The following is a 22396-nucleotide window of genomic DNA, read 5'->3' on the forward strand; positions in this document are numbered from 1 at the left end:
TGATGCTTCTTCCTTCCTTTACTGTTGTTGGTTTTCTGGACAGTTCTCTTCATGTAAGCAAATACACCAAGGCCAGCAGTGAAATTTGGATTAATAAACTTGTTCCTTGTTTGCTCCAGGTAAAAACTTGATGGAAAATATTTTTAAATTAAATAGCATGAGATATTTAACCTGTGAGTTTAAATTACTTTCATTTTGCACCACAAATCCCTTATCTTATATAAATAAATTTATTTGTATGTGTAGTTTCTGGTAGTGACTGGAAATGTGTTCCAGGGTCAAGTTCTAGATTTGTAGTAGAGTTGGATGTTCAACTTTGTACCAGATAACTCAGTTGTTAGTTAGTAGTCAATTTTCAGGATATACCAATGCTGGCTAAGTCTAACTTTTATATTAAAGCCCTGTCATGGTATAGCAGAAACTTGTTCACGTACGAATTAAATTAAAAAAAAAAAGTTCCAATACCTATTCTGCCACCTACTAAGTAAAAGACCCTTGACAGATCTCAGGCATTCTTTATCATTTAAGGGGGATAGTACCTTCTTCTCTCAAGGTTGATTTGAAGATCAAATGAGATGACAGCTGTAAAAGCTCTCAGCAGAAAAGCACCCTACTAATGTAAAGAAGCTTTTCTGTGTGTATATCACCATCTACTGGTGAAAAATGACTCGTTGTTTCAGCATGGAAATACTGAATGTGCAGCCTTAAAATTTCAGATAAGGGTTATCGCTGAAGCATTTGTTTAGGACCGTAATAATTTACCTGTGCCTAGTTAAAGAGTTCCAAATACAAGAGTCATTCAGTCAACAAATGTTTTTTGACAGCTTTCTTTGTGTCAGACACTATTTTAGGGGCTAGGAACAGTGAATAGAAGAGTCTCTCCCTCTGCAGGCTTCCTTTTTTATGTTGGAAGGCAGAAAAGAAAACACACCATATATATATATATATATATATACTTCCCATCTGTTTCTTTAAATGTTAACTATATAATATATACTAAAAAACAGAAAGTCCTCTGTTTTTTTAAATGTTAACTATATAATATATACTAAAAATGCAAAAGTCTTACTTTAGAAAGCAATAAAGAACAACAGGAGGATTTTGAGAAGTGTAATGTAGTATTATGACTACAATAGATGATTTAGAAGTAGTGTGGTGTAGGGGAAACCATGAAATTCCGGTTCTGCCAGTTAATAGCTGTGAGACTGAGCAAGTAACTTCTCTAATCTCAGTTACACATGAAGAAACTCGTGTGTAAAAATATAGATGATACTATCCAATCACAGTGCTATTGGCCATAATAGGCACTAGAAGTTAACTGACATTAACAGAGGCAAGAGGAGCAGGACAGTGTTTCCAGTAGCCCTGCAGGATGTGGTTTGCTTCAAAGAGGTTATCTAGATAAATTAACGAGCAATCAAAGAAAAAAAAGATATTTAATAATTCAAGAATCTGGTTTGAACCACAATCTTTAGTTTCTATTTCTAAAAATGACTGCATAATAATATTAGTTGATTGGAAGAATCATCTGTTATCCCAGTCCCTGATTATTGAGTAGCCTAGTATCCTAAATGCAGGAAGAACAGTGTCTGGATAATCAAAACATGACTTATTTATGTCTCAGAAAATGTATGGTGTATGTATGCGTGTGTGTTTCTGAACAAAATAAGATGTGTAAATAGTATAGCAAAACCACCCTCAGTGTACAAATTTCTTTTGTTAAGTTGGAAGAAATTTCAAGTGCTGTTTTATGTCCTTAGATTAGTAACATTCTTTCATTCGCAGCCATCTCCTCGTAGCACCTCGTTTCTCTGGTCCTGTTTCAGTAGTTGACTAATACTTTGTGCTCCGTGTTTATCTGTATACTTACAGCAAGAACAGTACGAAAGTACCATCGGATTCAAACTTCCCAGTTACCGAGCAGCTAAGAAATTATGGAAAGTCTGTGTAGAGCATCACACGTTTTTCAGGTATTGTTCTCACTTCAGTATTTTTCAAGATTAAATTATTTATGCGTGTTTCTATTTTAAGCCTGCTGTTGAAATTCCCTTCTTTGTATGGTTGGCAGTCTTTTCTTTAGCTGAGGTGAGATCATCTTAAGCAAGACAAAATGAATCTAGTTCCCCTCCTTTGGGTTGAAAAACACAGCCTCCACACGCCCAGAGCATCTTTCTGTGTATGGCGGAAGGAGGAGGGAGTGAGGAATAGGAGCCTGTGTTTAAAAGAGGCTCTGGGATTGCCCTAGGGGGCTAAATCCGGCCCTACCAGGAAGAGGGACTCTGACTGACCTCCATGTGGAATTTTTCTAAGGAGTGCCTAACTACCTGCTGTGGGTCTCTTTCTCTAACAAGGTTAAAGATTTGAAGCTGATCCTTATCTTGGTTCTAATCAACCCCAGAAAGGGAGCAGAGAGAACCACCTTTGAAGCCCAATTGTATCAGATAAACAGAAGACAGAAGAAAGTTTCATCTCCTTTACTTTTCCTGAGGCCACATGCTTAGCCCCTCTGTTCATCTGCCAAGCACTTCCTGTGTGCTTACCCTTCATACAGACATTGGGAATAACCTCTAGTAGTGCTGGTCTCAGTCCTAATGGAACTTAAAATCCAGCAGGCAGATCATTACTCACATTGAAAGGAGAGCCAACTAGTTGTTGTCATTTAGCCTTTTTAAGAAAATGAAAATTGCATGTATAGCACAGTGAAGAGAATAATATAATGAGCTCTCCTTGTACCAAACCCCGGCTTCAATAATTATCACCCCAGTGCCAATCTCGTTTCATCTGTATCCCCACCCACTCTTTCCTACTACTTCCCAGATTATTTTGAAGCAAATGCCAGACCTTATGCCATGTCATTCATAAATAAACTTGACTCTTTTTAAATGGCTCTCAAGAGAGAGAACCATGATATCTTTTTCTTCTATTTGTATTTTTTATGTCATACTTCGCACTAAAGAACAGTGTACAGAAAAATAAGTCAGGGAAAATAACATTTCAATTCTCATTTCAAATAAACCATCAGGTTACACGTTACACTAAATTAAAAAATCTTAATTATTGACATTAAGATATTTCTTTATGCTTCCATCATCTACTTTAAAACCAAGAAATAGTTTTAAATGAAGGTGAGGAAGAATAAAAAGAACTTTTTTTCTTTTTTTTTTTTTAAATTGAATGATAGTTGCTTTACAATGTTCTGTTAGTTTCAGGTGTTCAGCAAAGTGACTCAGTTATATATATATATTTTTTCAGGTTCTTTCCCCTTATACTGCTACTGCTACTGCTAAGTCGCTTCAGTCGTGTCTGACTCTGTGCAACCCCATAGACGGCAGCCCACCAGGCTCCGCCGTCCCTGGGATTCTCCAGGCAAGAACACTTGAGTGGGTTGCCGTTTCCTTCTCCAATGCATGAAAGTGAAAAGTGAAAGTGAAGTTGCTCAGTCGTGTCTGACTCCTAGCGACCCCATGGACCGCAGCCTACCAGGCTCCTCCGTCCATGAGATTTTCCAGGCAAGAGTACTGGAGTGGAGTGCCGTTGCCTTCTCCGCTTTTCCCTTATAATGACTACCAAATACTGAGTATCCTTCCCTGTGCTATATAATAGATCCTTGTTGGTTATCTGTTTAATATAGTAGTGTGTATATGTTGATCCCAAACTCCTAGTTTATCCCCCCCCCCAAAAAAAAAGTTATTTTGAATGTTTAATATCTATGGTATAGATTTCAGTTGCATCTGGTGTATTTGCTTGTAGGATAGCATATTTATATCCACTGCATCAAAATAAGAGGATATATTGACATGTAATGCTTCATTGGTCTTCCCTCATGGCTCAGTTGGAGAAGGCAGTGGCACCCTACTCCAGTACTCTTGCCTGGAAAATCCCATGGACGGAGGAGCCTGGTAGGCTGCAGTCCATGGGGTTGCTACGAGTCGGACACGACTGAGGGACTTCACTTTCACTTTTCACTTTCATGCATTGGAGGAGGAAATGGCAACCCACTCCAGAATTCTTGCCTGGAGAATCCCAGGGATGGGGGAGCCTGGTGGGCTGCTGTCTGTGGGGTTGCACAGAGTCGGACACGACTGAAGCGACTTAGCAGCAGCAGCAGCAGATGGCTCAGTGGTAAAAAAAATCCACCTGCCAGGGGAGGAGACTCAGGTTCAATCTGTGGGTCGAGAAGATTCCCTGGAAAAGAAAATAGCAACCCACTCCAGTATTCTTGCATAGGAAATCCCATGGACAGAGGAGCCTGGTGGGCTACAATCCATGGGCTTGCAAAAAAGTTGGACATAACTTGTGACTAAACAACAATGCTTCATTACATAAAAGAAAGTGTTTGCTGAATTAAAATAAGCTACCCCAAAGAGGGGCGGGGAGGACTCTCTTTTTGGTAGTATTTGATGTAGCAATGTATGTATACATTTATTCAGCAAACATTCACTGAATGGCCAGATTCAGCCAGGCACTATGCCAGAAGTTAAAACACAAAGATGAATAAGTCAGTCTTTATTCTTTATCCTTAGAGAGCTCACAGTCTCATAGTGGAGACTAGAACATAGATTGTTTCAATTCAGTGAAGTAAATGCCATGACAAAAGAGAGCAGAGAGTACTGTGTAGAAAGAAGATGAGGTTTCTGAGTTGAAAATACACTAAAAAACCTATTAAATAGATTACCAGGCATTGAGTTTGGAGTGCGTTTGACAAAATTATTCTAGGAGTGTAGAACAAGAGCCCTGGGCTTGAATTCTGTGACTACCCTATTTCTTAACAGCTATGTGACCTTAAGCAAGTAGCCTTTTTTGAGGTTCAGTTTCTTTTATATATAAAATGATGAAAATGTTACAGGGGTATAGTGATAATTCTTCAAGAGATGGGAATACCAGACCACCTTACCTGCCTCTTGAGAAATCTGTATGCAGGTCAAGAAGCAGCAGTTAGAACCAGACATGGAACAACACACTGGTTCCAGATTGGGAAAGGAGTATGTCACGGCTGTTTATTGTCACCCTACTTATATATGAAATGTTGGGCTGGATGAAGCACAAGCTCGAATCAAGATTGCCAGGAGAAATATCAATAACCTCAGATATGCAGATGACACCACCATTATGGCAGAAAGTGAAGAAGAACTAAAGAGCCTCTTGATGAAAGTGAAAGAGGAGAGTGAAAAAGCTGGCTTAAAACTCAAGTTCAAAAAATGAAGACCATGGTATCCGGTCCTATCACTTTATGGCAAATAGATGGGGAAACAATGGAAACAGTGACAGATTTTATTTTCTTGGGCTCCAAGATCATTGCCAATGGTGATTGCAACCTTGAAATTAAAAGACAGTTGCTCCTTGGAAGAAAAGCCATGACTAACCTAGATAGCATGTTAAAAAACAGAGGCATTACTTTGCCGACAAAGGTCTCTCTAGTGAAATCTATGGTTTTTCCAGTAGTCATGTATGGATGTGAGAGCCGGACTATAGAGAAAGCTGAGTGCCGAAGAATTGATGCTTTTGAACTGTGGTGTTGGAGAAGACTCTTGAGAGTCCCTTGGACTGCAAGGAGATCCAACCAGTCAATCCTAAAGGAAATCAGTCTTGTATATTCATTGGAAGGACTGATGCTGAAGCTGAAGCTCCAATACTTTGGCCACCTGATATGAAGAACTGACTCATTGGAAAAGACCCTGATGCTGGGGAAGATGGAAGGCTAGAGGAGAAGGGGACAACAGAGGATGAGATGGTTGGATGGCATCACTGACTCGATGGACATGAGTTTGAGTAAACTCTGGGAGTTGGTGATAGACAGGGAAGCCTGGCGTGCTGCAGTCCATGGGGTCGCAAAGAGTCGAACGCGACTGAGCGACTGAACTGAAGTGATGAGAGTTATGAAACTTTTTAATTCTTGATTTTGGCTTTAATTTCAGTCTCATTAGAGTAAGATAATGTATATAATATATGATTATTATGTTTTTTCCCTCCAGACTGACATCTACAGACACCATTCCTAAAAGCAAATTTCTTGCCCTGGGATCCAAATTCCGATACAGTGGCCGAACTCAGGCTCAGACCAGGCAAGCTAGTGCTCTGATTGACAGGCCTGCCCCACACTTTGAGCGCACAGCAAGCAAACGGGCATCCCGAAGCCTTGATGGAGGTTTGTACTGAGAATTAATGATTTCTTGTCATCCTAACTCTTTAGAGAGAGAGAAAGGAAATGTGTTATCGGATGTGATCAGGTGCAAAGAAAGTACGGTTATCTATAAAAGAATCAAAGAAGGTCAGTGGAAAATGAAAAGGATCTTACTAATTGTATACTTTAGTGAAATCACCTTAAGAAAAGGAGAAAAAAGGTTCAGAGAGAGGAGTAACTAGATCAGGGTCACACTGCCAGGTAGTGGTGGGTTAAATACCACTAGAATTAGAATTCAAAATTCTCTGCCACAGGGAGAAACCGAATGTAAAATACTATACTAACTCCCTCTTGGACATTCTTAAATAGTTATTTTTGAAGTAGAAAAGAAGGAGAGAGTCTGCCTCACTCTAGTGCTGTGGCAATCATTGGAAAAGTTTAGAATATTTGTCATGTGTCAATTATAGACAGAAAAAACAATCATATTATTGGAGTCTCCAAATTTTGTTTAAATACAAGGAGGAGGAAATAAATGTTTCATGATTGTATATACTGACAGAAGACCTGTTTCAGTTTTTCTAAGTTTAGTCTTAAGGATTTTAGAGCATTAACATTAATAAAATGAAGTAATAAGCCATATTCAGTTCTTTTTTTTCTCCCTGGCTGTGCCGCATGGCATGCAGGATCTTAGTTCCCTGACCAGGGATTGAACCCAGGCCCCAGCAGTGAAAGTGCCGAGTCCTAACCACTGAACATCCAGGGAGTTCCCAAGCCATATTCAGTTCTTTATGCCACTAAAAAGAGGTGGCTAATAAATAAAAGTTCAGAAGGCAGTAACAAAACAGAGTATTGCTGATTGCAGCTCTGTGTTGTCTACTGTAAAAGCAAGGTGTGTGGTACGGTAGTTAAAGGTTCGAGTTACAGAATCAGACCTGGTTCCCAGTCTCGGCCACTACATTTATGATCTATCTTGAATGAGTTACTTCATCTGTTTGAGTTTTCTCATTCATAAAGTGGGTATGATGAGGCTATAATATTACCTCAAATTTTCATGAGAACTAAATGAGATGATCTGCTAAGCACAGTGGTTGGCACTTAATAATTGATACTAAAATATTAAGTATCATTAAGATATTGTTAATGTTCTGGCCACAGAATTATTATTTTGTTAATTATTATCCAGAACTATGCTGCTGTATTCTGGTTTGTCGCATTGTGGGAGGATATATCAGAAACGCCTAACTCACTTTAAAGGAATCAGGAACGGGTTAGCCACGCTGGGAAATTATCAAGCAGCAGAACTTCGGTTCCTGTACTGCACGTCAGGTTTCTTTCTTTCTGGTTTTTCTCTACAAGGCAGATTGTAGTCTTTGATTTATTTATTCTTCATGATAGCACTAAGAATTAAGTTCCCTGGTGGCTCAGATGGTAAGGAATCCACCTGCAATGCAGGAGACCCAGGTTCGATCCCCGGGTCAGGAAGATTCTCTGGAGAAGGAAATGGCAACCCACTCCAGTATTCTTGCCTGGAGAATTCCTTGGACAGAGGCGCCTGGCGGGCTATAGTCTATGGAGTCACAAAGAGGTGGAGACAACTGAGTGGATAACACACACACAGAAATTAAGCTCAGAGATTAAATAATTTTTCTCAAGATATGATAGCAGGTAAGTGGATTGGAGTACATGTTGGTTGTTGGATACTTAACTCATTTATTTGTTCAGCAATTTGTTGTACATTTCTGTGTGTCAGGTATTATTCTAGTTACTGGGGATATAGGTGTGAACATGCAAACGTGGCCCTGTTCTCATGGGGCTTATGTTTATGGGTAGAAACAGAAGCAGAATAAAACACGTTCAGATAGTGGTGAGCGCTGTAAAGAAAACAGCCAGAGTGATGGGAGGGACAGTGTCTGGGGATGGGGCAGTTGAGAAGCTGCTTCAGGCTGAAGTGTTGTTCAGTCGCTCAGTTGTGTCCAACTCTTTGTGACCCCGTGGACTGCAGCATGCCAGGCTTCCCTGACCTTCACCATCTCCCAGAATTTGCTTAAAACTCATGTCCATCGAGTTGGTGATGCCATCCAACCATCTCATCCTCTGTCGTCCCCTTTTCCTCCTGCCCTCTATCTTTCCCAGCTTCAGGGTCTTTTCTAATAAGTCAGACTGAGTGGTCCAATCTGAATTCAGAAGGTTTCTCTGAGGAGCCTCATCTGAACTGAAACCTGAATTATGAGGTTAAATAAATAAATCTGGGGGAAGAACATTCCTGAAGAGAGAGCAGTGAGTATGAAGCCCTGGAGGTAGGAGTGAGCTTGGCAGGTGTCTAGATCAGTGCCGTCCCATAGAACTTTCTTCTATTTTGTGATGTCTAGTTTGATAGCCAGTAGCCACCTGTGGCCATTATGAACCTGAAATGTGGCTATGAAACTGAGAAACTCATTTTTAACTAAATATAAATAGACACATGTGGCTAGTGCAAAGATCTACTCCACTCCAGGGGTAGAAAAGCAGAATAATGGTGAAGTCTGTTGCTGGATTTGCATGAGAGATGGCAGCAGCTAGGACTTGAATATTGGCATTAAAGATAGTGCGAACTGATCAGGGATATAATTCAGAAGCCAGGTCTGACAGGATTACTGGTAAATTAAGTGTTGGAGATGGTAAGGAAAAGAAAATCAAGGTTTTTCCTAGGCTTGATCATTTAGTACAGTGCGAAAGTCTGAGAGAGGAGCAGAGTTGGACAAGTTAAGTCTAAGGTATGAAGACTCAGTCCTCATGTCTGCCATATTCTTATTTAAAAATAAGAATTTATTTAATTTTTGGTTGCACTTGGTCTTCGTGGCTCTGCGTGGGCTTTCTCTGGTTGTGGTGAGTAGGGGTTACTCTTCATTGCCGTGCACGGCCTTTTCAGGGCAGTAGCTTCTCTCGTTGCTGAGCACAGGCTCTAGTTTCAAAGGCTTCAGTAGTTGTAGCATGCGGGCCTGGTAATTGTGGCCCACGGTTAGTTGCCCCGTGGCATGTGGAATCTTTCTGGACCAGGGATCAAACCCATGTCCCCTGCATTGGCGATTGGATTCTCAACCAGATTTTTCCCTTAACAAGGGAAATCCTGCCATATTCTTATAACGGCATCAGGCATTGCCTTCTTGTCCAATAAATCACCCTACCTCCAGTTTAGTTTTGGAGAGCTATCATTCCCATTATTTTATCCCCATTTTTTAGTGAGAAAACTGTAATTGGAAATTTTAAGCAGCTTATTCAAGATCTCACAGATAGCTTAAACAAAAACCCATGTCTATCCAATACCATATTCCATGGCATTTTCCACTTAATGAAATTTCCTTGTTATATAGATATTATGCCTGATGTATCTTTTCTAATAGCAAAATAATCAACAGTTCAAGGGTTATTGAGCTTTGGTACTTTGACCAATTTAGAAAGTTTTACTTAGAAATACTCTTCTATTACTTATAGAAATCATATGTTGACTATTTCTCTTTTTCTGGCTGTAGAAACCTCATAGTTCAAGATTTTAAAAAACCTTGATGTCTCTGTCTATTGACTAATATTGGCCAGTTCTTATTAAGTTATACACTGTGTTCTTAGGGGGGAAATCTGTAAGATATTATAGAAAAACCTGAATGAACTTTTTTGACCATAAAAAAGTTTTCAGTCATATCCTAATGACTAATGAACTTAAGTACCTTTTCATAATTTATAGCTACTTGCATATCATTATTTCTGAAGTGCCTGTTCAAATCTTTTGCTCATATTTTTATTGGGCTGCCTGTCTTATTAATTTGTGGGTATTCTTTATATACTCTTGTCTTACTCTCAATCTCAGGGAGAAAGCATCAGTATTTCATCATTAAGTGTGATGTTTGCTCTGGGTTTTACATAGCTACCTCTTATCAGAGAAGGAAACTTCTGAGAGTTTTTACCATGAATGAATGGTGATTTTTATCAAATGCTTTTCACTTCATTAGTTCATATAGTAGTAGGATTTTTCTCCTTCTTTATGTTACATGATGGCTTAAACTGATTGCCTTTCCATTGTTAAGCCTTCTTGGCATTCTTGAAGTAAACTCAATTTGATCATAATATATTCTTCTTATGTCATTTAAAGCTTTCTGCAATGATATTCATGAGAGATAGGCCTGTAATTTTCCTTTCTTGTAAATGTTGTCAGGTTTTAGTATCAAGTTTATGCAGGCCTCAAAGTAAATTGAGAAGTATTCCCTCTTTCTGCTCTCTGGAAGAGTTTGGGTAAGATTGGTATTATTTCTTCCTTAATGTTTGGGAAGAATTCACCTATAAATTCTAGCCAGCTGGTTCTAAAGATCCCTTTGTGGCAGGGTTCTTTGCTTCCAGATTCAATGTCTTTATTAGAAAGGACTATTAAGATGTTCTAGTTCTTGTTTCAGTTTTGGTAATTGTGCTTTTTCTAGGAAATGCCCAATCCATCTAAATTTTCAAGTTTATTGCAGTAAAGTTGTATCTTTTTAATATTTGTAAGATCTACAGCAGTGTCCCCTTCTGTGTTCCTCATATTGGTATTATACACCTATCCCTATTTTTTTTTTTAACAAGCTTGCAACTGATATGTTCATTTTATTAATCTTTCCAAAGAACCAGTTTTGGGTTTTGTTTTCTTCCTGTAATATATTTTTAATTTAATTTTTGCCAGCTAGTATTTTTATTATTTTCTTTTTACTTTTTTGAACTGTCCTTTTTCTAATTTCTTAAAAGAATATCCATTGATGTTTATTATTTCATCATTATTAAATTCTAAACCTTAGAATTTAAGTGACTTGCCCAATGTCACATAGTCAGTGACAGAGTTAAGAATATCTAAAACTGTTCTGCCAGTGCCATGTTTTTTATCCTTCACCAGGATAACTTCTTTTCTGTGGAAGAGGAAGGATAAAAGAGTTCATTAGGCAGTTCATTGAGCACTTAGCATGCTCTAGGTACTGTTCTAAATGTTTTTTATATATTATCTTTTAAACATCTAAATTGCATATAAACTGAGTAGGACTTTTTTGTAGTTCTGTTTTCAAACATCTTCTGTTTCTCTGCGTACTGTCTGCTCAGTATAAGAATTTGAAAACGTGTCTATAAAAACTATTTTTCCTCCTTTGCCCGGATCCTTTTCCATTCTTCTTAACAGAGAAACTTTCCCCTCTTAGGCCTCCCTTTTTTTTCATTAATATAACCCTCTAAGCTCAAGATGGTGTATTAGGGAAACTTAGTAAGTATTACTTATAAGAGACCTCATTTTAATGAACACTCCCTTTCTCTTTTGTTGTATCTGGTGCTCAGAGCATCTGCTTCACCAGCTAAAGAACTAAAACTGATTCAGATCCCAATTTATATGATAGACTAGGAGGTCACAAGAATATGCTTAATAATGATGACAAGGATTTTTCAGCTTATATTTTTGTTGCATTTTTTTGATTTTCAAATCATTTCTATATATTCTTATTAGTGCCAACAATCTAGTGGACAAAAAGCGTTTAGGAATTCTTGTTTTATGATTGAGGAAACTGGGGCACAAAACAGTCATATAACTTCCCAGGTTCACACGCCAAGCCGTATCCGTCCTGTGAGTAGTTGGTTGCAGTGATTCTTGCTGGGGGAATATGTCCATGTCATCTTTGGAGCTTTAAAACAAAACAAATGCCCAAGCTTCACTCTTAGATACCACATCTGTCTGTGGTGGAGATGAGCATCAGCTGGGTTTTTTTGTTCGTTTCTTCAAGATCCAAAGATGAATCATGCTCCTCTGATAATGGAACCACTGACCCATTGCATACCCATTGTACCTATGCCATCCTAGCAGAAATTGTGCTAGGAACAGAGCTAGAACTAGAATTTAAGAGTCCTTTTACTCAATATGATCGCTTTGAGTTTTACTCATCACTGCTCTAATAAATAATTTGATTCTATTGTTGTCAGATAAGAGCAATATAATACTGGAGTTAATGGGCCCACAAACTGATCACAACCAGGACTCTTCTTTGTCTAGACCTTCAGAAATGGGAAATAATTCAAATTTTTAGAGTTAAGTGTTCTCTATATATGCACCAAAATCTTTTAATAGCTAACAAATGAACTCATAAAACTGAAAATCCAGAATATCTTAAAAAGTAATCACTACCTCTAACACTGAATATATGAAAAAGCATTGAATTATACAGTTTAAATGGGTGAATTTTATAGTATGTGACATATATCAAGTTGCTTAAAAATACAAGAAAAATAAAAAGATAAAAAGACAAGAACCACAGTCACTACCATGATTCTCTGTTGTGATCCATACTTTTTATAACTTTTTATGGAGAAAAGGAATTTGCTTCTCTCCAGAGGTCCTAGGTGATATTTTATGCTTGAATTGCATATCAGTGTGTACATAGTTAAGTTTTTGCTCAACATACTTTTGGGATAATATTAACCTGTAAGAAAAAAAGACAAAGATCTAGGTATGACTTTAAAGTTACTAATATTTAGGATTTGTAATGTATTTTTATATCCAACTTTCCCATAGAGTTGGGGAAACAGATGGGGAAACAATGGAAACAGTGAGAGACTTTATTTTCTTGGGCTCCAAAATCACTGCAGCTGGTGACTGCAGCCATGAAGTTAAAAGATGCTTGCTCCCTGGACAAAAAGTTATGACCAATGTAGATAGCATATTAAAAAGCAGAGACATTACTTTGCCAACAAAGGTCCGTCTAGTCAAAGCTATGGTTTTTCCAGTAGTCTTGTATGTATGTGAGAGTTGGACCATAAAGAAAGCTAAGCACTAAAGAATTGATGCTTTTGAACTGTGATGTTGGAGAAGACTCTTGAGAGTCCCTTGGACTGCAAGGAGATCCAACCAGCCCATCCTAAAGGAAATCAGTCCTGAATATTCATTGAAATGACTGAAACTCCAATACTTTGGCCACCTGATGCAAAGAACTGACTCATTGGAAAAGATGCTGATGCTGAGAAAGATTGAAGGTGGGAGGAGAAGAGGAGGACAGAGGATGAGATGGTTGGATGGCATCACTGACTCAATAGACATGAGTTTGAACAAGCTCCGGAAGTTGGTGATGGACAGGGAAGCCTGGTGTGCTGCCGTCCATGGGGTCACAGAGTCGGACACGACTGAGCAGCTGAGCTGAACTTCCCATAGAGTTAATATCTTCCATATTTTGCAAATGTTGCAACTTTCTGCCTCTGTTTCTAACTGCCAGTTACCACACTTATACCTACTTTTCCACATATAGCACAGATTGCCAGGGCTAGGAATACTGAAAACTTAAATCATTTGGCTCTGCAATATTAGTGTTGGATTAAAACCAAATGCAAGTGGCAAAATAACACATGGTGAAAGAATGGGCTGTGCTTCTCTGATGCCAGACAGAGTCGAATTAATTCTTTGAGAGGAGGTGTGAATACACATGTATAATGATACTTTAACACAACTGTGAGCAAAATATTTTGTCACATTCCCCTGTGTTGTTAGATTTGGTCTGCCATCTGCCATTCTTGCGTTGACGGGCTTAGAGCACCCATGAGGAGCAGGGACTTGCAAGAGGCTACAGAGTTTCTACTGAAAGATAAATTAGATCCTTGGGTTTCTGTTGTTTTTTTCCTGTGTATGCCCTGAGGAGTGATTTCTTTCTCTAGAGCTCATTACAGTACATCAAGCATTTCTTCTTTGGTGTTGTATATATGACATACTTGTGAATCTCAATTTTTTAATCTGTCCTGATTCATGGAATTCCTTTTATTTTACCTAATTTTTATTGCTTATGAGTCTAAATTTATTAGGAAAAGTTAAATTCAGTATACTTAATTTAAGAATGCTGGAAAGTGTGTAATAAAAAATTATACAGATTTCTATGTAATTTAATTAAGATTTTAAAGTCTCAGCACATGACGGTTGATGATCAGAACTATTAAATCATATGGAAACACACTGCATTTCTAAACATTGCCAGCGAGCTCTTACTACAAAGTATATGGATGTCCTCTTTTAGTTCCTGAAAGAATGAAGATAAAAATCATAAAAAGAGTATGAGTGATTGTTTTAAAGTGAGTGATGTGAAACTTAGATGCCCAGTAATCCAAACCAAAACAGCTCTTAACTCTGTGAGATCAAGCTTTTGTCATAAGCATATATTGTATATTCCCTCTAAAGCAATCTATATATAGTCTTTGCCCTAAATTAGGGTTAATTAACCTAGTGATCAGTGCAAAGAAATAGAGGAAAACAATAAATAGGAAAGACTAGAGCTCTCTTCAAGAAAATTAGAGATACCAAGGGAACATTTCATGCAAAGATGGGCTCGATAAAGGACAGAATTGGTATGGACCTAACAGAAGCAGAAGATATTAAGAAGAGGTGGCAAGAATACACAGGAAAACTATACAAAAAAAATCTTCACACACACACAAAAAAAGATCTTCACGACCCAGATAATCACGATGGTGTGATCACTCACCAAGAACCAGACATCCTGGAATGCAAAGTCAAGTGGGCCTTAGGAAGCATCACTATGAACAAAGCTAGTGGAGGTGATGGAATTCCAGTTGAGCTATTTCAAATCCTGAAAGATGATGCTGTGAAAGTGCTGCACTCAATATGCCAGCAAATTTGGAAAACTCAGCAGTGGCCACAGGACTGGAAAAGGTCAGTTTTCATTCCAATCCCAAAGAAAGGCAATGCCATAGAATCCTCAAACTACCGCACAATTGCACTCATCTCACATGCTGGTAAAGTAATGCTCAAAATTCTCCAAGCCAGGCTTCAGCAATACATGAACCGTGAACTTCCAGATGTCCAAGCTGGTTTTAGACAAGGCAACGGAACCAGAGATCAAATTGCCAACGTCCACTGGATCATCGAAAAAGCAAGAGAGTTCCAGAAAAACATCTCTTTCTGCTTTATTGCCAAAGCCTTTGACTGTGTGGATCACAATAAACTGTGGAAAATTCTGAAAGAGATGGGAATACCAGACCACCTGACCTGCCTCTTGAGAAACCTATATGCAGGTCAGGAAGCAACAGTTAGAACTCGACATGGAACAAGAGACTGGTTCCAGATAGGAAAAGGAGTACGTCAAGGCTGTATACTGTCACCCTGCTTATTTAACTTCTATGCAGAGTACATCATGAGAAACGCTGGGCTGGTTGAAGCACAAGCTGGAATCAAGATTGCTGGGAAAAATATCAATAACCTCAGATATGCAGATGACACCACCCTTATGGCAGAAAGTGAAGAGGAAATAAAAAGCCTCTTGATCAAAGTGAAAGAGTAGAATGAAAAAGTTGGCTTAAAGCTCAACATTCAGAAAACATAGATCATGGCATCTGGTCCCATCACTTCATGCGAAATAGATGCGGAAAGAGTGGAACCAGCGTCTGACTTTATTTTTCTGGGCTCCAAAATCACTGCAGATGGTGATTGCAGCCATGAAATTAAAAGACGCTTACTCCTTGGAAGGAAAGTTATGACCAGTCTAGACAGCGTATTAAAAAGCAGAGACATTACTTTGTCAACAAAGGTCCGTCTAGTCAAGGCTATGGTTTTTCGGTAGTCATGTATGGATGTGACAGTTGGACTAAAGAAAGCTGAGCACAGAAGAATTGATCCTTTTGAACTGTGGTGTTGGAGAAGACTCTTTAGAGTCCCTTTTACTGCAAAGAGATCCAACCAGTCCATCCTAAGGGAAATCAGTCCTGAGTGTTCTTTGGAAGACTGATGCTGAAGCTGAAGTCCCAGTATTTTGGCCACCTGATGTGAAGAGCTGACTCATTTGAAAAGACCCTAATGTTGGGAAAGATTGAAGGCAGGAGGAAAAGGAGACAACAGAGGATGAGATGGTTAGATGGCATCACCGACTCAATGGACGTGAGTTTGGATAAACTCTGGGAGTTGGTGATGGACAGGGAGGCCTGGCGTGCTGCAGTTCATGGGGTCGCAGAATCAGACACGACTAAGCGACTGAACTGAACTGAACTGAACCAGCAAGCTTATTCTGTACACACTAGAGCCAGTACCCCTTCCTACGTCTCTCCTCAGTTGTGACAACCAAAAATGTCTCCAGATATTGCCAAATGTTCATGGAGTGGGGGGCAAAATCACCCCTGGTTGAGAACTGCTGCTCTGAATATATTAGAGAATGGGAGTGATGATGCAGATTGATAAGACTCTGGAAGAGAGTAGGGTAGAACTCAAAGTGTTGTTTTGATTATTTTAAGGAGTAAAGACCAAAGGTTTTGAATTTATTTTATTTTTAAATTAATTTTTATTGGAGTGTAGTTGGTTTACAATGTGTTAGTTTCTGATGGACAGCACAGTGACTTAGGTGCATATATGCACCTGATATATATATAATATATATGTATCTCCATTCTCTTTAGATTGCTTTCCCAATAGGTCATCACAGCTTACTGAGTAGAATTCCCTGTGCTATACAGTAGGTTCTTATTAGTTATCTATTTTATAGCAGTAGTATGTATATGTCAGTCCCAATCTCCCAATGTATTCCTCTCCACCCCTTTCCCCTTTGGTAGCCGTAAGTTTGTTTTCTACATCTGTCAGTCTATTTCTGTTTTGTAAATAAGCTCATTTGTATTGGATTGGCCAAAAAGCATCTTTTCATGTGTTGAGGAAAAACCTCAACAAACTTTTTGGCCAACCCAATAACACTGTTTTTTTTAATATTCCGCATATGAGTGGTAACATATGATATTTGTCTTTTCTGTCTGACTTAATCACACAGTATGACAATCTCTAGGTCCATCTGTGTCCTTGCAAGTGGCATTTTCTTGTTCTTTTCTATGGATGAGTAATATTCCATTGTATATACATACCACAGCTTCTTTATTTATTCATTCATCCGTCGATGGACATTTAGGTTGCTTCCATGCCCTGGCTGTTGTAACTAATGGGGCAATGAGTATTAGGGTGCATGTAACTTTTTGAATTATGATTTTCTCCAGATATATGGCCAGGAGTGGAATGGCTGGATCATATGATAGCTCCGTTTTTAGTGTTTTAAGGGACATGCATACTGTTCTCCATAGTGGCTGTACCAATTTACATTCCCACCAGCAGTGTAGAAGGGTTCCCTTTCTCCACACTCTCTGTAGCATTTATTGTTTGTAGACTTTTTTGATGATGGCTGTTCTGACTGATGTGATACCTCATTGTAGTTTTGATTTGCATTTCTCTAATAATTAGTGATGTTGAGCATCTTTTCATGGGCCTCTTGGTCATCTGCATGTCTTCTTTGGAGAAATGCCTATTTAGATCTTCCACTCATTTTTTTATTAGGTTGTTTGTTTTTTTGATATCGAGCTACATAAGCTGTTTGTGTATTTTGGAAATTAATCCCTTGTTGGTCACTTTGTTTGCAAATATTCTCTCCCATTCTGTGGATTGTCTTTTCGTTTTGTTTATAGTTTTCTTTGCTGCACAGAAGCTTTAAGTTTAATTAGGTTCCCTTGGTTTATTTTTGTTTTTATTTTCATTATTCTAGGAAGTGGATCAAAAAATATCTTGCTTCAATTTATGTCAGAGAGTATTCTACAAATGGATTAAATGCCCCAGCCGAAAGGCATAAACTAGCTGAATGGATTGAATTTTACTTTTTAATGAAAAAGTTAAAAAGGAAAGTGTCTGGGTCAAAGATTTGCTCTTAAATAACCATCAAAAAGTGTGCATGTCTTATAAGAAGATTCCTTTATCCCAAGTTATTTTGTAATCATTCCAAGGAGGCTTAACAGAAAAATCAGACTTAATCCTCTTTTCTAGAATATATTTTTAGGTTACTGAAATCACCTATTAATAAATGCATCTTTATTTCAAAAAGTCTTCTTGGAAGAAATCAGACTTAATTAACCCTTTTTCTCCTTCATAGACTACCTAACAAGTTCTTAAAGCTAATAGATTACAAGGTTAAACAATGTTGCCAACTTTTTAATAAAATGAGCTTTTCATTTTTTTTTTTTAATATTTTGTTGTCCACATTCACCCCCGTCCTGCCTCCCATCCCACCCTTTATAGAATATGATCATCATCAGGAGTTTTTTAGCTTTTCTGTCAGGGTTCTTCTAACTTTTTTGTCCATTATAGCCGTTGGTCTCCTGCCAGAACACTGATAATTCATTTTTTACCTTCTGTGTGTTAACCACTGGACACGGTAACACTCATATGTGTCCTGAAGCCACAGTTCTTTCACCTGGTGGCTGTGAAGGTGGTACAGTGACTCTCGCCTTCACTTCTCTGTCACTTTTGTCTCTTTCATGCAGCAGCGGCCGTTGAGCCAGCAGACCGAAGTCCTCGGCCCACCTCTGCACCAGCCATTGCTCCGAGCCCAGCCGCAGAAGGCGGTGTCCCAGGAGCGCCTGTCAAGAAAGCGCAGAAGGAAACAGTGCAGGTTGAAGTGAAACAGGAAGAGGCACCGCCTGAGGATGCTGAGCCAGAGCCCTCGGAAGCATGGAAGGTATGTCATAAGCCCAGAGGTCCAGCTCACTCACTTTTGGTTCAGAGGTGTTGACTCCTTGAGCAGGAGGGTTCTCAAAGCACTGGTTTTTGTTAAATCCTAACGAAGTTATTTCTTCCTTACTCTTTCTGAAACAAGGTAACTCCCTGTAAACCTGTAAAATATTTTCAAAGAATTATGTCATGAAGACTGTAAGCTCTCCCAGATGTTTTCAGGTGACACACAGCTTTACCCAACTTAAATTTTAAAAACTGAGTCTGTAAAAGTCACCAGCACTGTGATCATCTGCTTTTAAAAATAATTTTTACTCATCCAGAAGGAATCTCCACATTCCTTTCTAAGAGTAAGCTCAGCTAGTATGATTAAAATATAATTTGATCTCCTAAAATGGATATATATGTAACGTGCCCGAAGAATATCCAGATACTATATGAAGCACATATATGTGGTTGTTCAAATCTTAAGTAACTTTATAAAAAGAAGATCCATTCTGTAAGGAAAGTTATGCTACTGAATTGTTTATAGTTCTGAGTTGATTGTACCACAGTCACTGACCTTTGTTGAAAAATCTCAAGTTTCATTAGTAGATTTCCCAGGAGTAACTGTACCTGAACTAATCTTTTATATGTTGATGAGCTTTTAAAAATGCATTTAAGCAGCTATGGAGTTGACGTGTCAGTTCAGATTTATTAAAGTAAATACAAGTCTCACTGTTGACAACAGAAATTAATAGAAACAATCTTTATAAGAAAAGCTACATTTTTATATGTCTGTTAAGAAATGTAAAACTGTGTAAGACCTTAGTAAGTGCTCTCACCTTGGCAGATAGATTGATTAATTCTGTTCTTTTGGAGCCAGTTCAATATCTAGTTCATCTATAAAGCGTGGCCAGTCTGGCTGTGTTTTGATTGTATTAAAAAAGTATTCAGTGTGACATAGTTCTCACTGTCCTTTGAGACCAACTCGAGTCCAGAGGTAGGGGGAGATTGAATGAAGGGTAAGTGTTTGCATTTTTGTATCTAGCCAAATGTGCTTGACATTGGCCACAAGGTTCAGTATCAACCGTGCCTTTTTGATGCTAGACTACTTCAGTTTTTAATGTTAGGGTAGCTCACCTGGCACTTTGACTATCTTTTCATTTATATTGCTAACTGAAAATGTTGAATTACCAGAAGTGGCAAGGGAATCTTTCTGGTGGCTAAGATTCCTTTGGCTTTGTGCTAACTTCCTTGTTCTTTCACCTATCTGGCAGACAAAAGTATCTTCATGAATAGGTTCCCTCCCTTTGCTCTTGGGACCTCAGCAGAGTGGAGAGATCACTTCCTGTTATATGCTCACCATTTAGGTGCCAGTAGGGGGCCTTCTTGCTGGTTAATTCTATATAAATACATTTTCAGATACTTGTATTGAGATCAGACTGAAAGCCACTTCTGATAACCTTCTACTACTAGTGACAGAGCTAACAGTGACTTGAGTTAATTTTATTTGTAGCAGTTAGAAACTAATTATGACATTTGCCTGAAGCTGTATTTACTATATAAAGCAGCAGTAGTAATAAAGTAGCCCTGTAATTGTGGAAATCTTATTACCTAACACTAATTTGGTGCCAGATAGAGAGAGCTTTTTGGCATCTTGAGTCATTTGACAAGACCTATTTTGCAGGTGTGGAGACAGTACCTTTCTTCGTGTGCATATTTATCTCAGTTAATATTCTCTATAGGAGCATATGCAGAACTACTTGGTCTCCATTCTTAAACTGTAGAGGCTCTCAACTTCTTGCTGTTAGATTGCTAAGGACCCAAAGCAAGAAGTCATTATTCATTTAAACAAGTAATTTAAGCTTTACCAAATAATTCAAAACTTACATTTGCTAAGCATTCACAACTCTATGGAGATATTGTCTCCATTCTATCAATAAAAAACTTGAAACTCAGAAAGGTGAAATAACTTGTGAACAGCCACAAAGCAGGTGGGATTCAGAGCAGAAGTAACCCAAGTTGTTACTTACCCCCACAGTTAAAAGGGCTGTAGCCAGATGTGCTTATGATTTGACAGCGTCACAAAATTCGTTGTCATCTTATGTTCCTTATATTCAGTCCCAGAGAAAACAGCACAATGACATAATATTCTGAGGTAAGGCTGCCAAATGTGATCAAGAAGAAGATGTCAAGGAAATTCCCTGACAGTCCAGCGGTTAAGACTGCGCTTTCACTGCTGAGGACCCAGGTTTCCATCCCTGTTTGGGGAACTAGGATCCAGCAAGCCGCTTGGAAGCCAAAAACAAAGAATATGTCAAAATCACAAATTAATGAAGTTCTGTGAAGAATGTAAAGATAGAGAGTGATTGATTTGACCCTTAATAAAAACATTTTTCTCATTTTGATATATCCAGTGCTTTAGGCATTGCTTACTATTATGCTTTCTCTTAACAGTCTTGTTTTTTAAATTTATGCTTACTCCACTTGGGGCATATACAATGACTGCTACTAAAGGTATTTCAAAGCTAAGCAGGAGGCCTTAGTTACTATCTTCCTACTACTCAGGATGAATCTTTCACACCCACCGAACACATGGGCTCCCACTCCCTGGAGAGGGGAGTACAGTGTGTTGAATGTTGCAGCTGAGCCCTGTGTGTGCTTATTTATAAATCAGCCTTGGAAGTAACTGCATGCATCAGTAACATTTGCATTGAGTTTATTGTGATATGTTGTTGCCTAATAAACTCAAGGGTTAAACTGCTTTCTTAAGTAGATTGATCAACTAACAGAATTTTTTTGTATTTACCTGTTTGGTGTCATATGTGATTTATTTTATGTGTCCTTTAAGTGTAAAGACTTTGTTTTTGTTTCTGTCATATATGTCACACATGAGTATCTTCATTTGTAAATTTGTTTTTAACTGTCATTTAAAATACTTCTACATCATTTTTTAAAAAGGAAAACATGACTTTTTAAAGCCTAAATTATTGTTTTTAGTAAATACTTTTTAAGAAACAAGTAGAAACATGTTTTCTTCATCAATAGAATAATTACCTTAATTTTTTTTTTTTTTTTTTTATCCTTTGGCTGTCCATATTACCTCTTCAGCCTTGAGAATGTGATGGTGAACTGACAGATTGTTATTGAGAACAGCGGCCTTCCCTGTAACACCCCCTGTACAATTGCATCATATCAGTTTATTTCATAACCACCTAAAGATGTGGCTGTTTTGGAAATATTGCCATTCATAGAAACCTACTAACCTGAAATGTTTTTACCACTTTATTTCTTAAATGTAGGTGGAAAAAACCCACATCGAGGTCACAGTACCCACCCCAAACGGTGACCAAACGCAGGTTTGTGCCAGCGGGCCGCTTGTTCCTTTTTCCCTCCCTCCCCAGTTTTTTCTTCTCCCGTCTTCCCTGCTCCTTAAAAAAAAAAAAAATTATATATATATATATAAAATGAAGGTTCAAACAAACTTCAATGAGACAATACTTTATCATTTTTCTTTCTTTTTTTTTAATAATGGCAAAACAGAAGCTTGCAGAGAAACCTGAAGATCTGATAAGAATGAGGAAGGTTAGCCATTTTTCACTTTCACAAAATCATATTACCATCACCCCTGCTGACTTTCATATTGCATTAAAAAGACAGTGATCCATTCTTTTCATTGATTTCTCTTAAGCTAGGAGTACTTTCAAGTAGCAGATGTATACACACACACACACACATATATACACACAAAAGTATATATATACACACATATGTATACTAAAGAAATTATAATCCTGTAC

General features: G+C 38.2%; 1 protein-coding gene across 16 annotated transcripts in view; it reads left to right on the forward strand.

Annotated features, from left to right (window-relative positions):
* EPB41 (erythrocyte membrane protein band 4.1) overlaps window positions 1-22396 on the forward strand; it is a 181727-nt gene that overhangs the window by 114523 nt on the left and 44808 nt on the right. For 12 of the 16 annotated variants that reach the window (XM_010830201.1, XM_010830203.1, XM_010830207.1 and 9 more), the window contains 5 exons: window positions 1873-1970; window positions 5973-6145; window positions 18428-18621; window positions 21899-21955; window positions 22140-22181. In XM_010830201.1, coding sequence (XP_010828503.1) covers window positions 1873-1970; window positions 5973-6145; window positions 18428-18621; window positions 21899-21955; window positions 22140-22181 — 564 coding nt within the window. The remainder of the gene's footprint in view (window positions 1-1872; window positions 1971-5972; window positions 6146-18427; window positions 18622-21898; window positions 21956-22139; window positions 22182-22396) is intronic. The other 4 variants (XM_010830198.1, XM_010830208.1, XM_010830199.1 and 1 more) reach the window with 1 other exon arrangement.

This window comes from Bison bison, unplaced genomic scaffold (assembly GCF_000754665.1).
Source record: "Bison bison bison isolate TAMUID 2011002044 unplaced genomic scaffold, Bison_UMD1.0 scf7180017864516, whole genome shotgun sequence".
Taxonomy (NCBI): domain Eukaryota; kingdom Metazoa; phylum Chordata; class Mammalia; order Artiodactyla; family Bovidae; genus Bison; species Bison bison.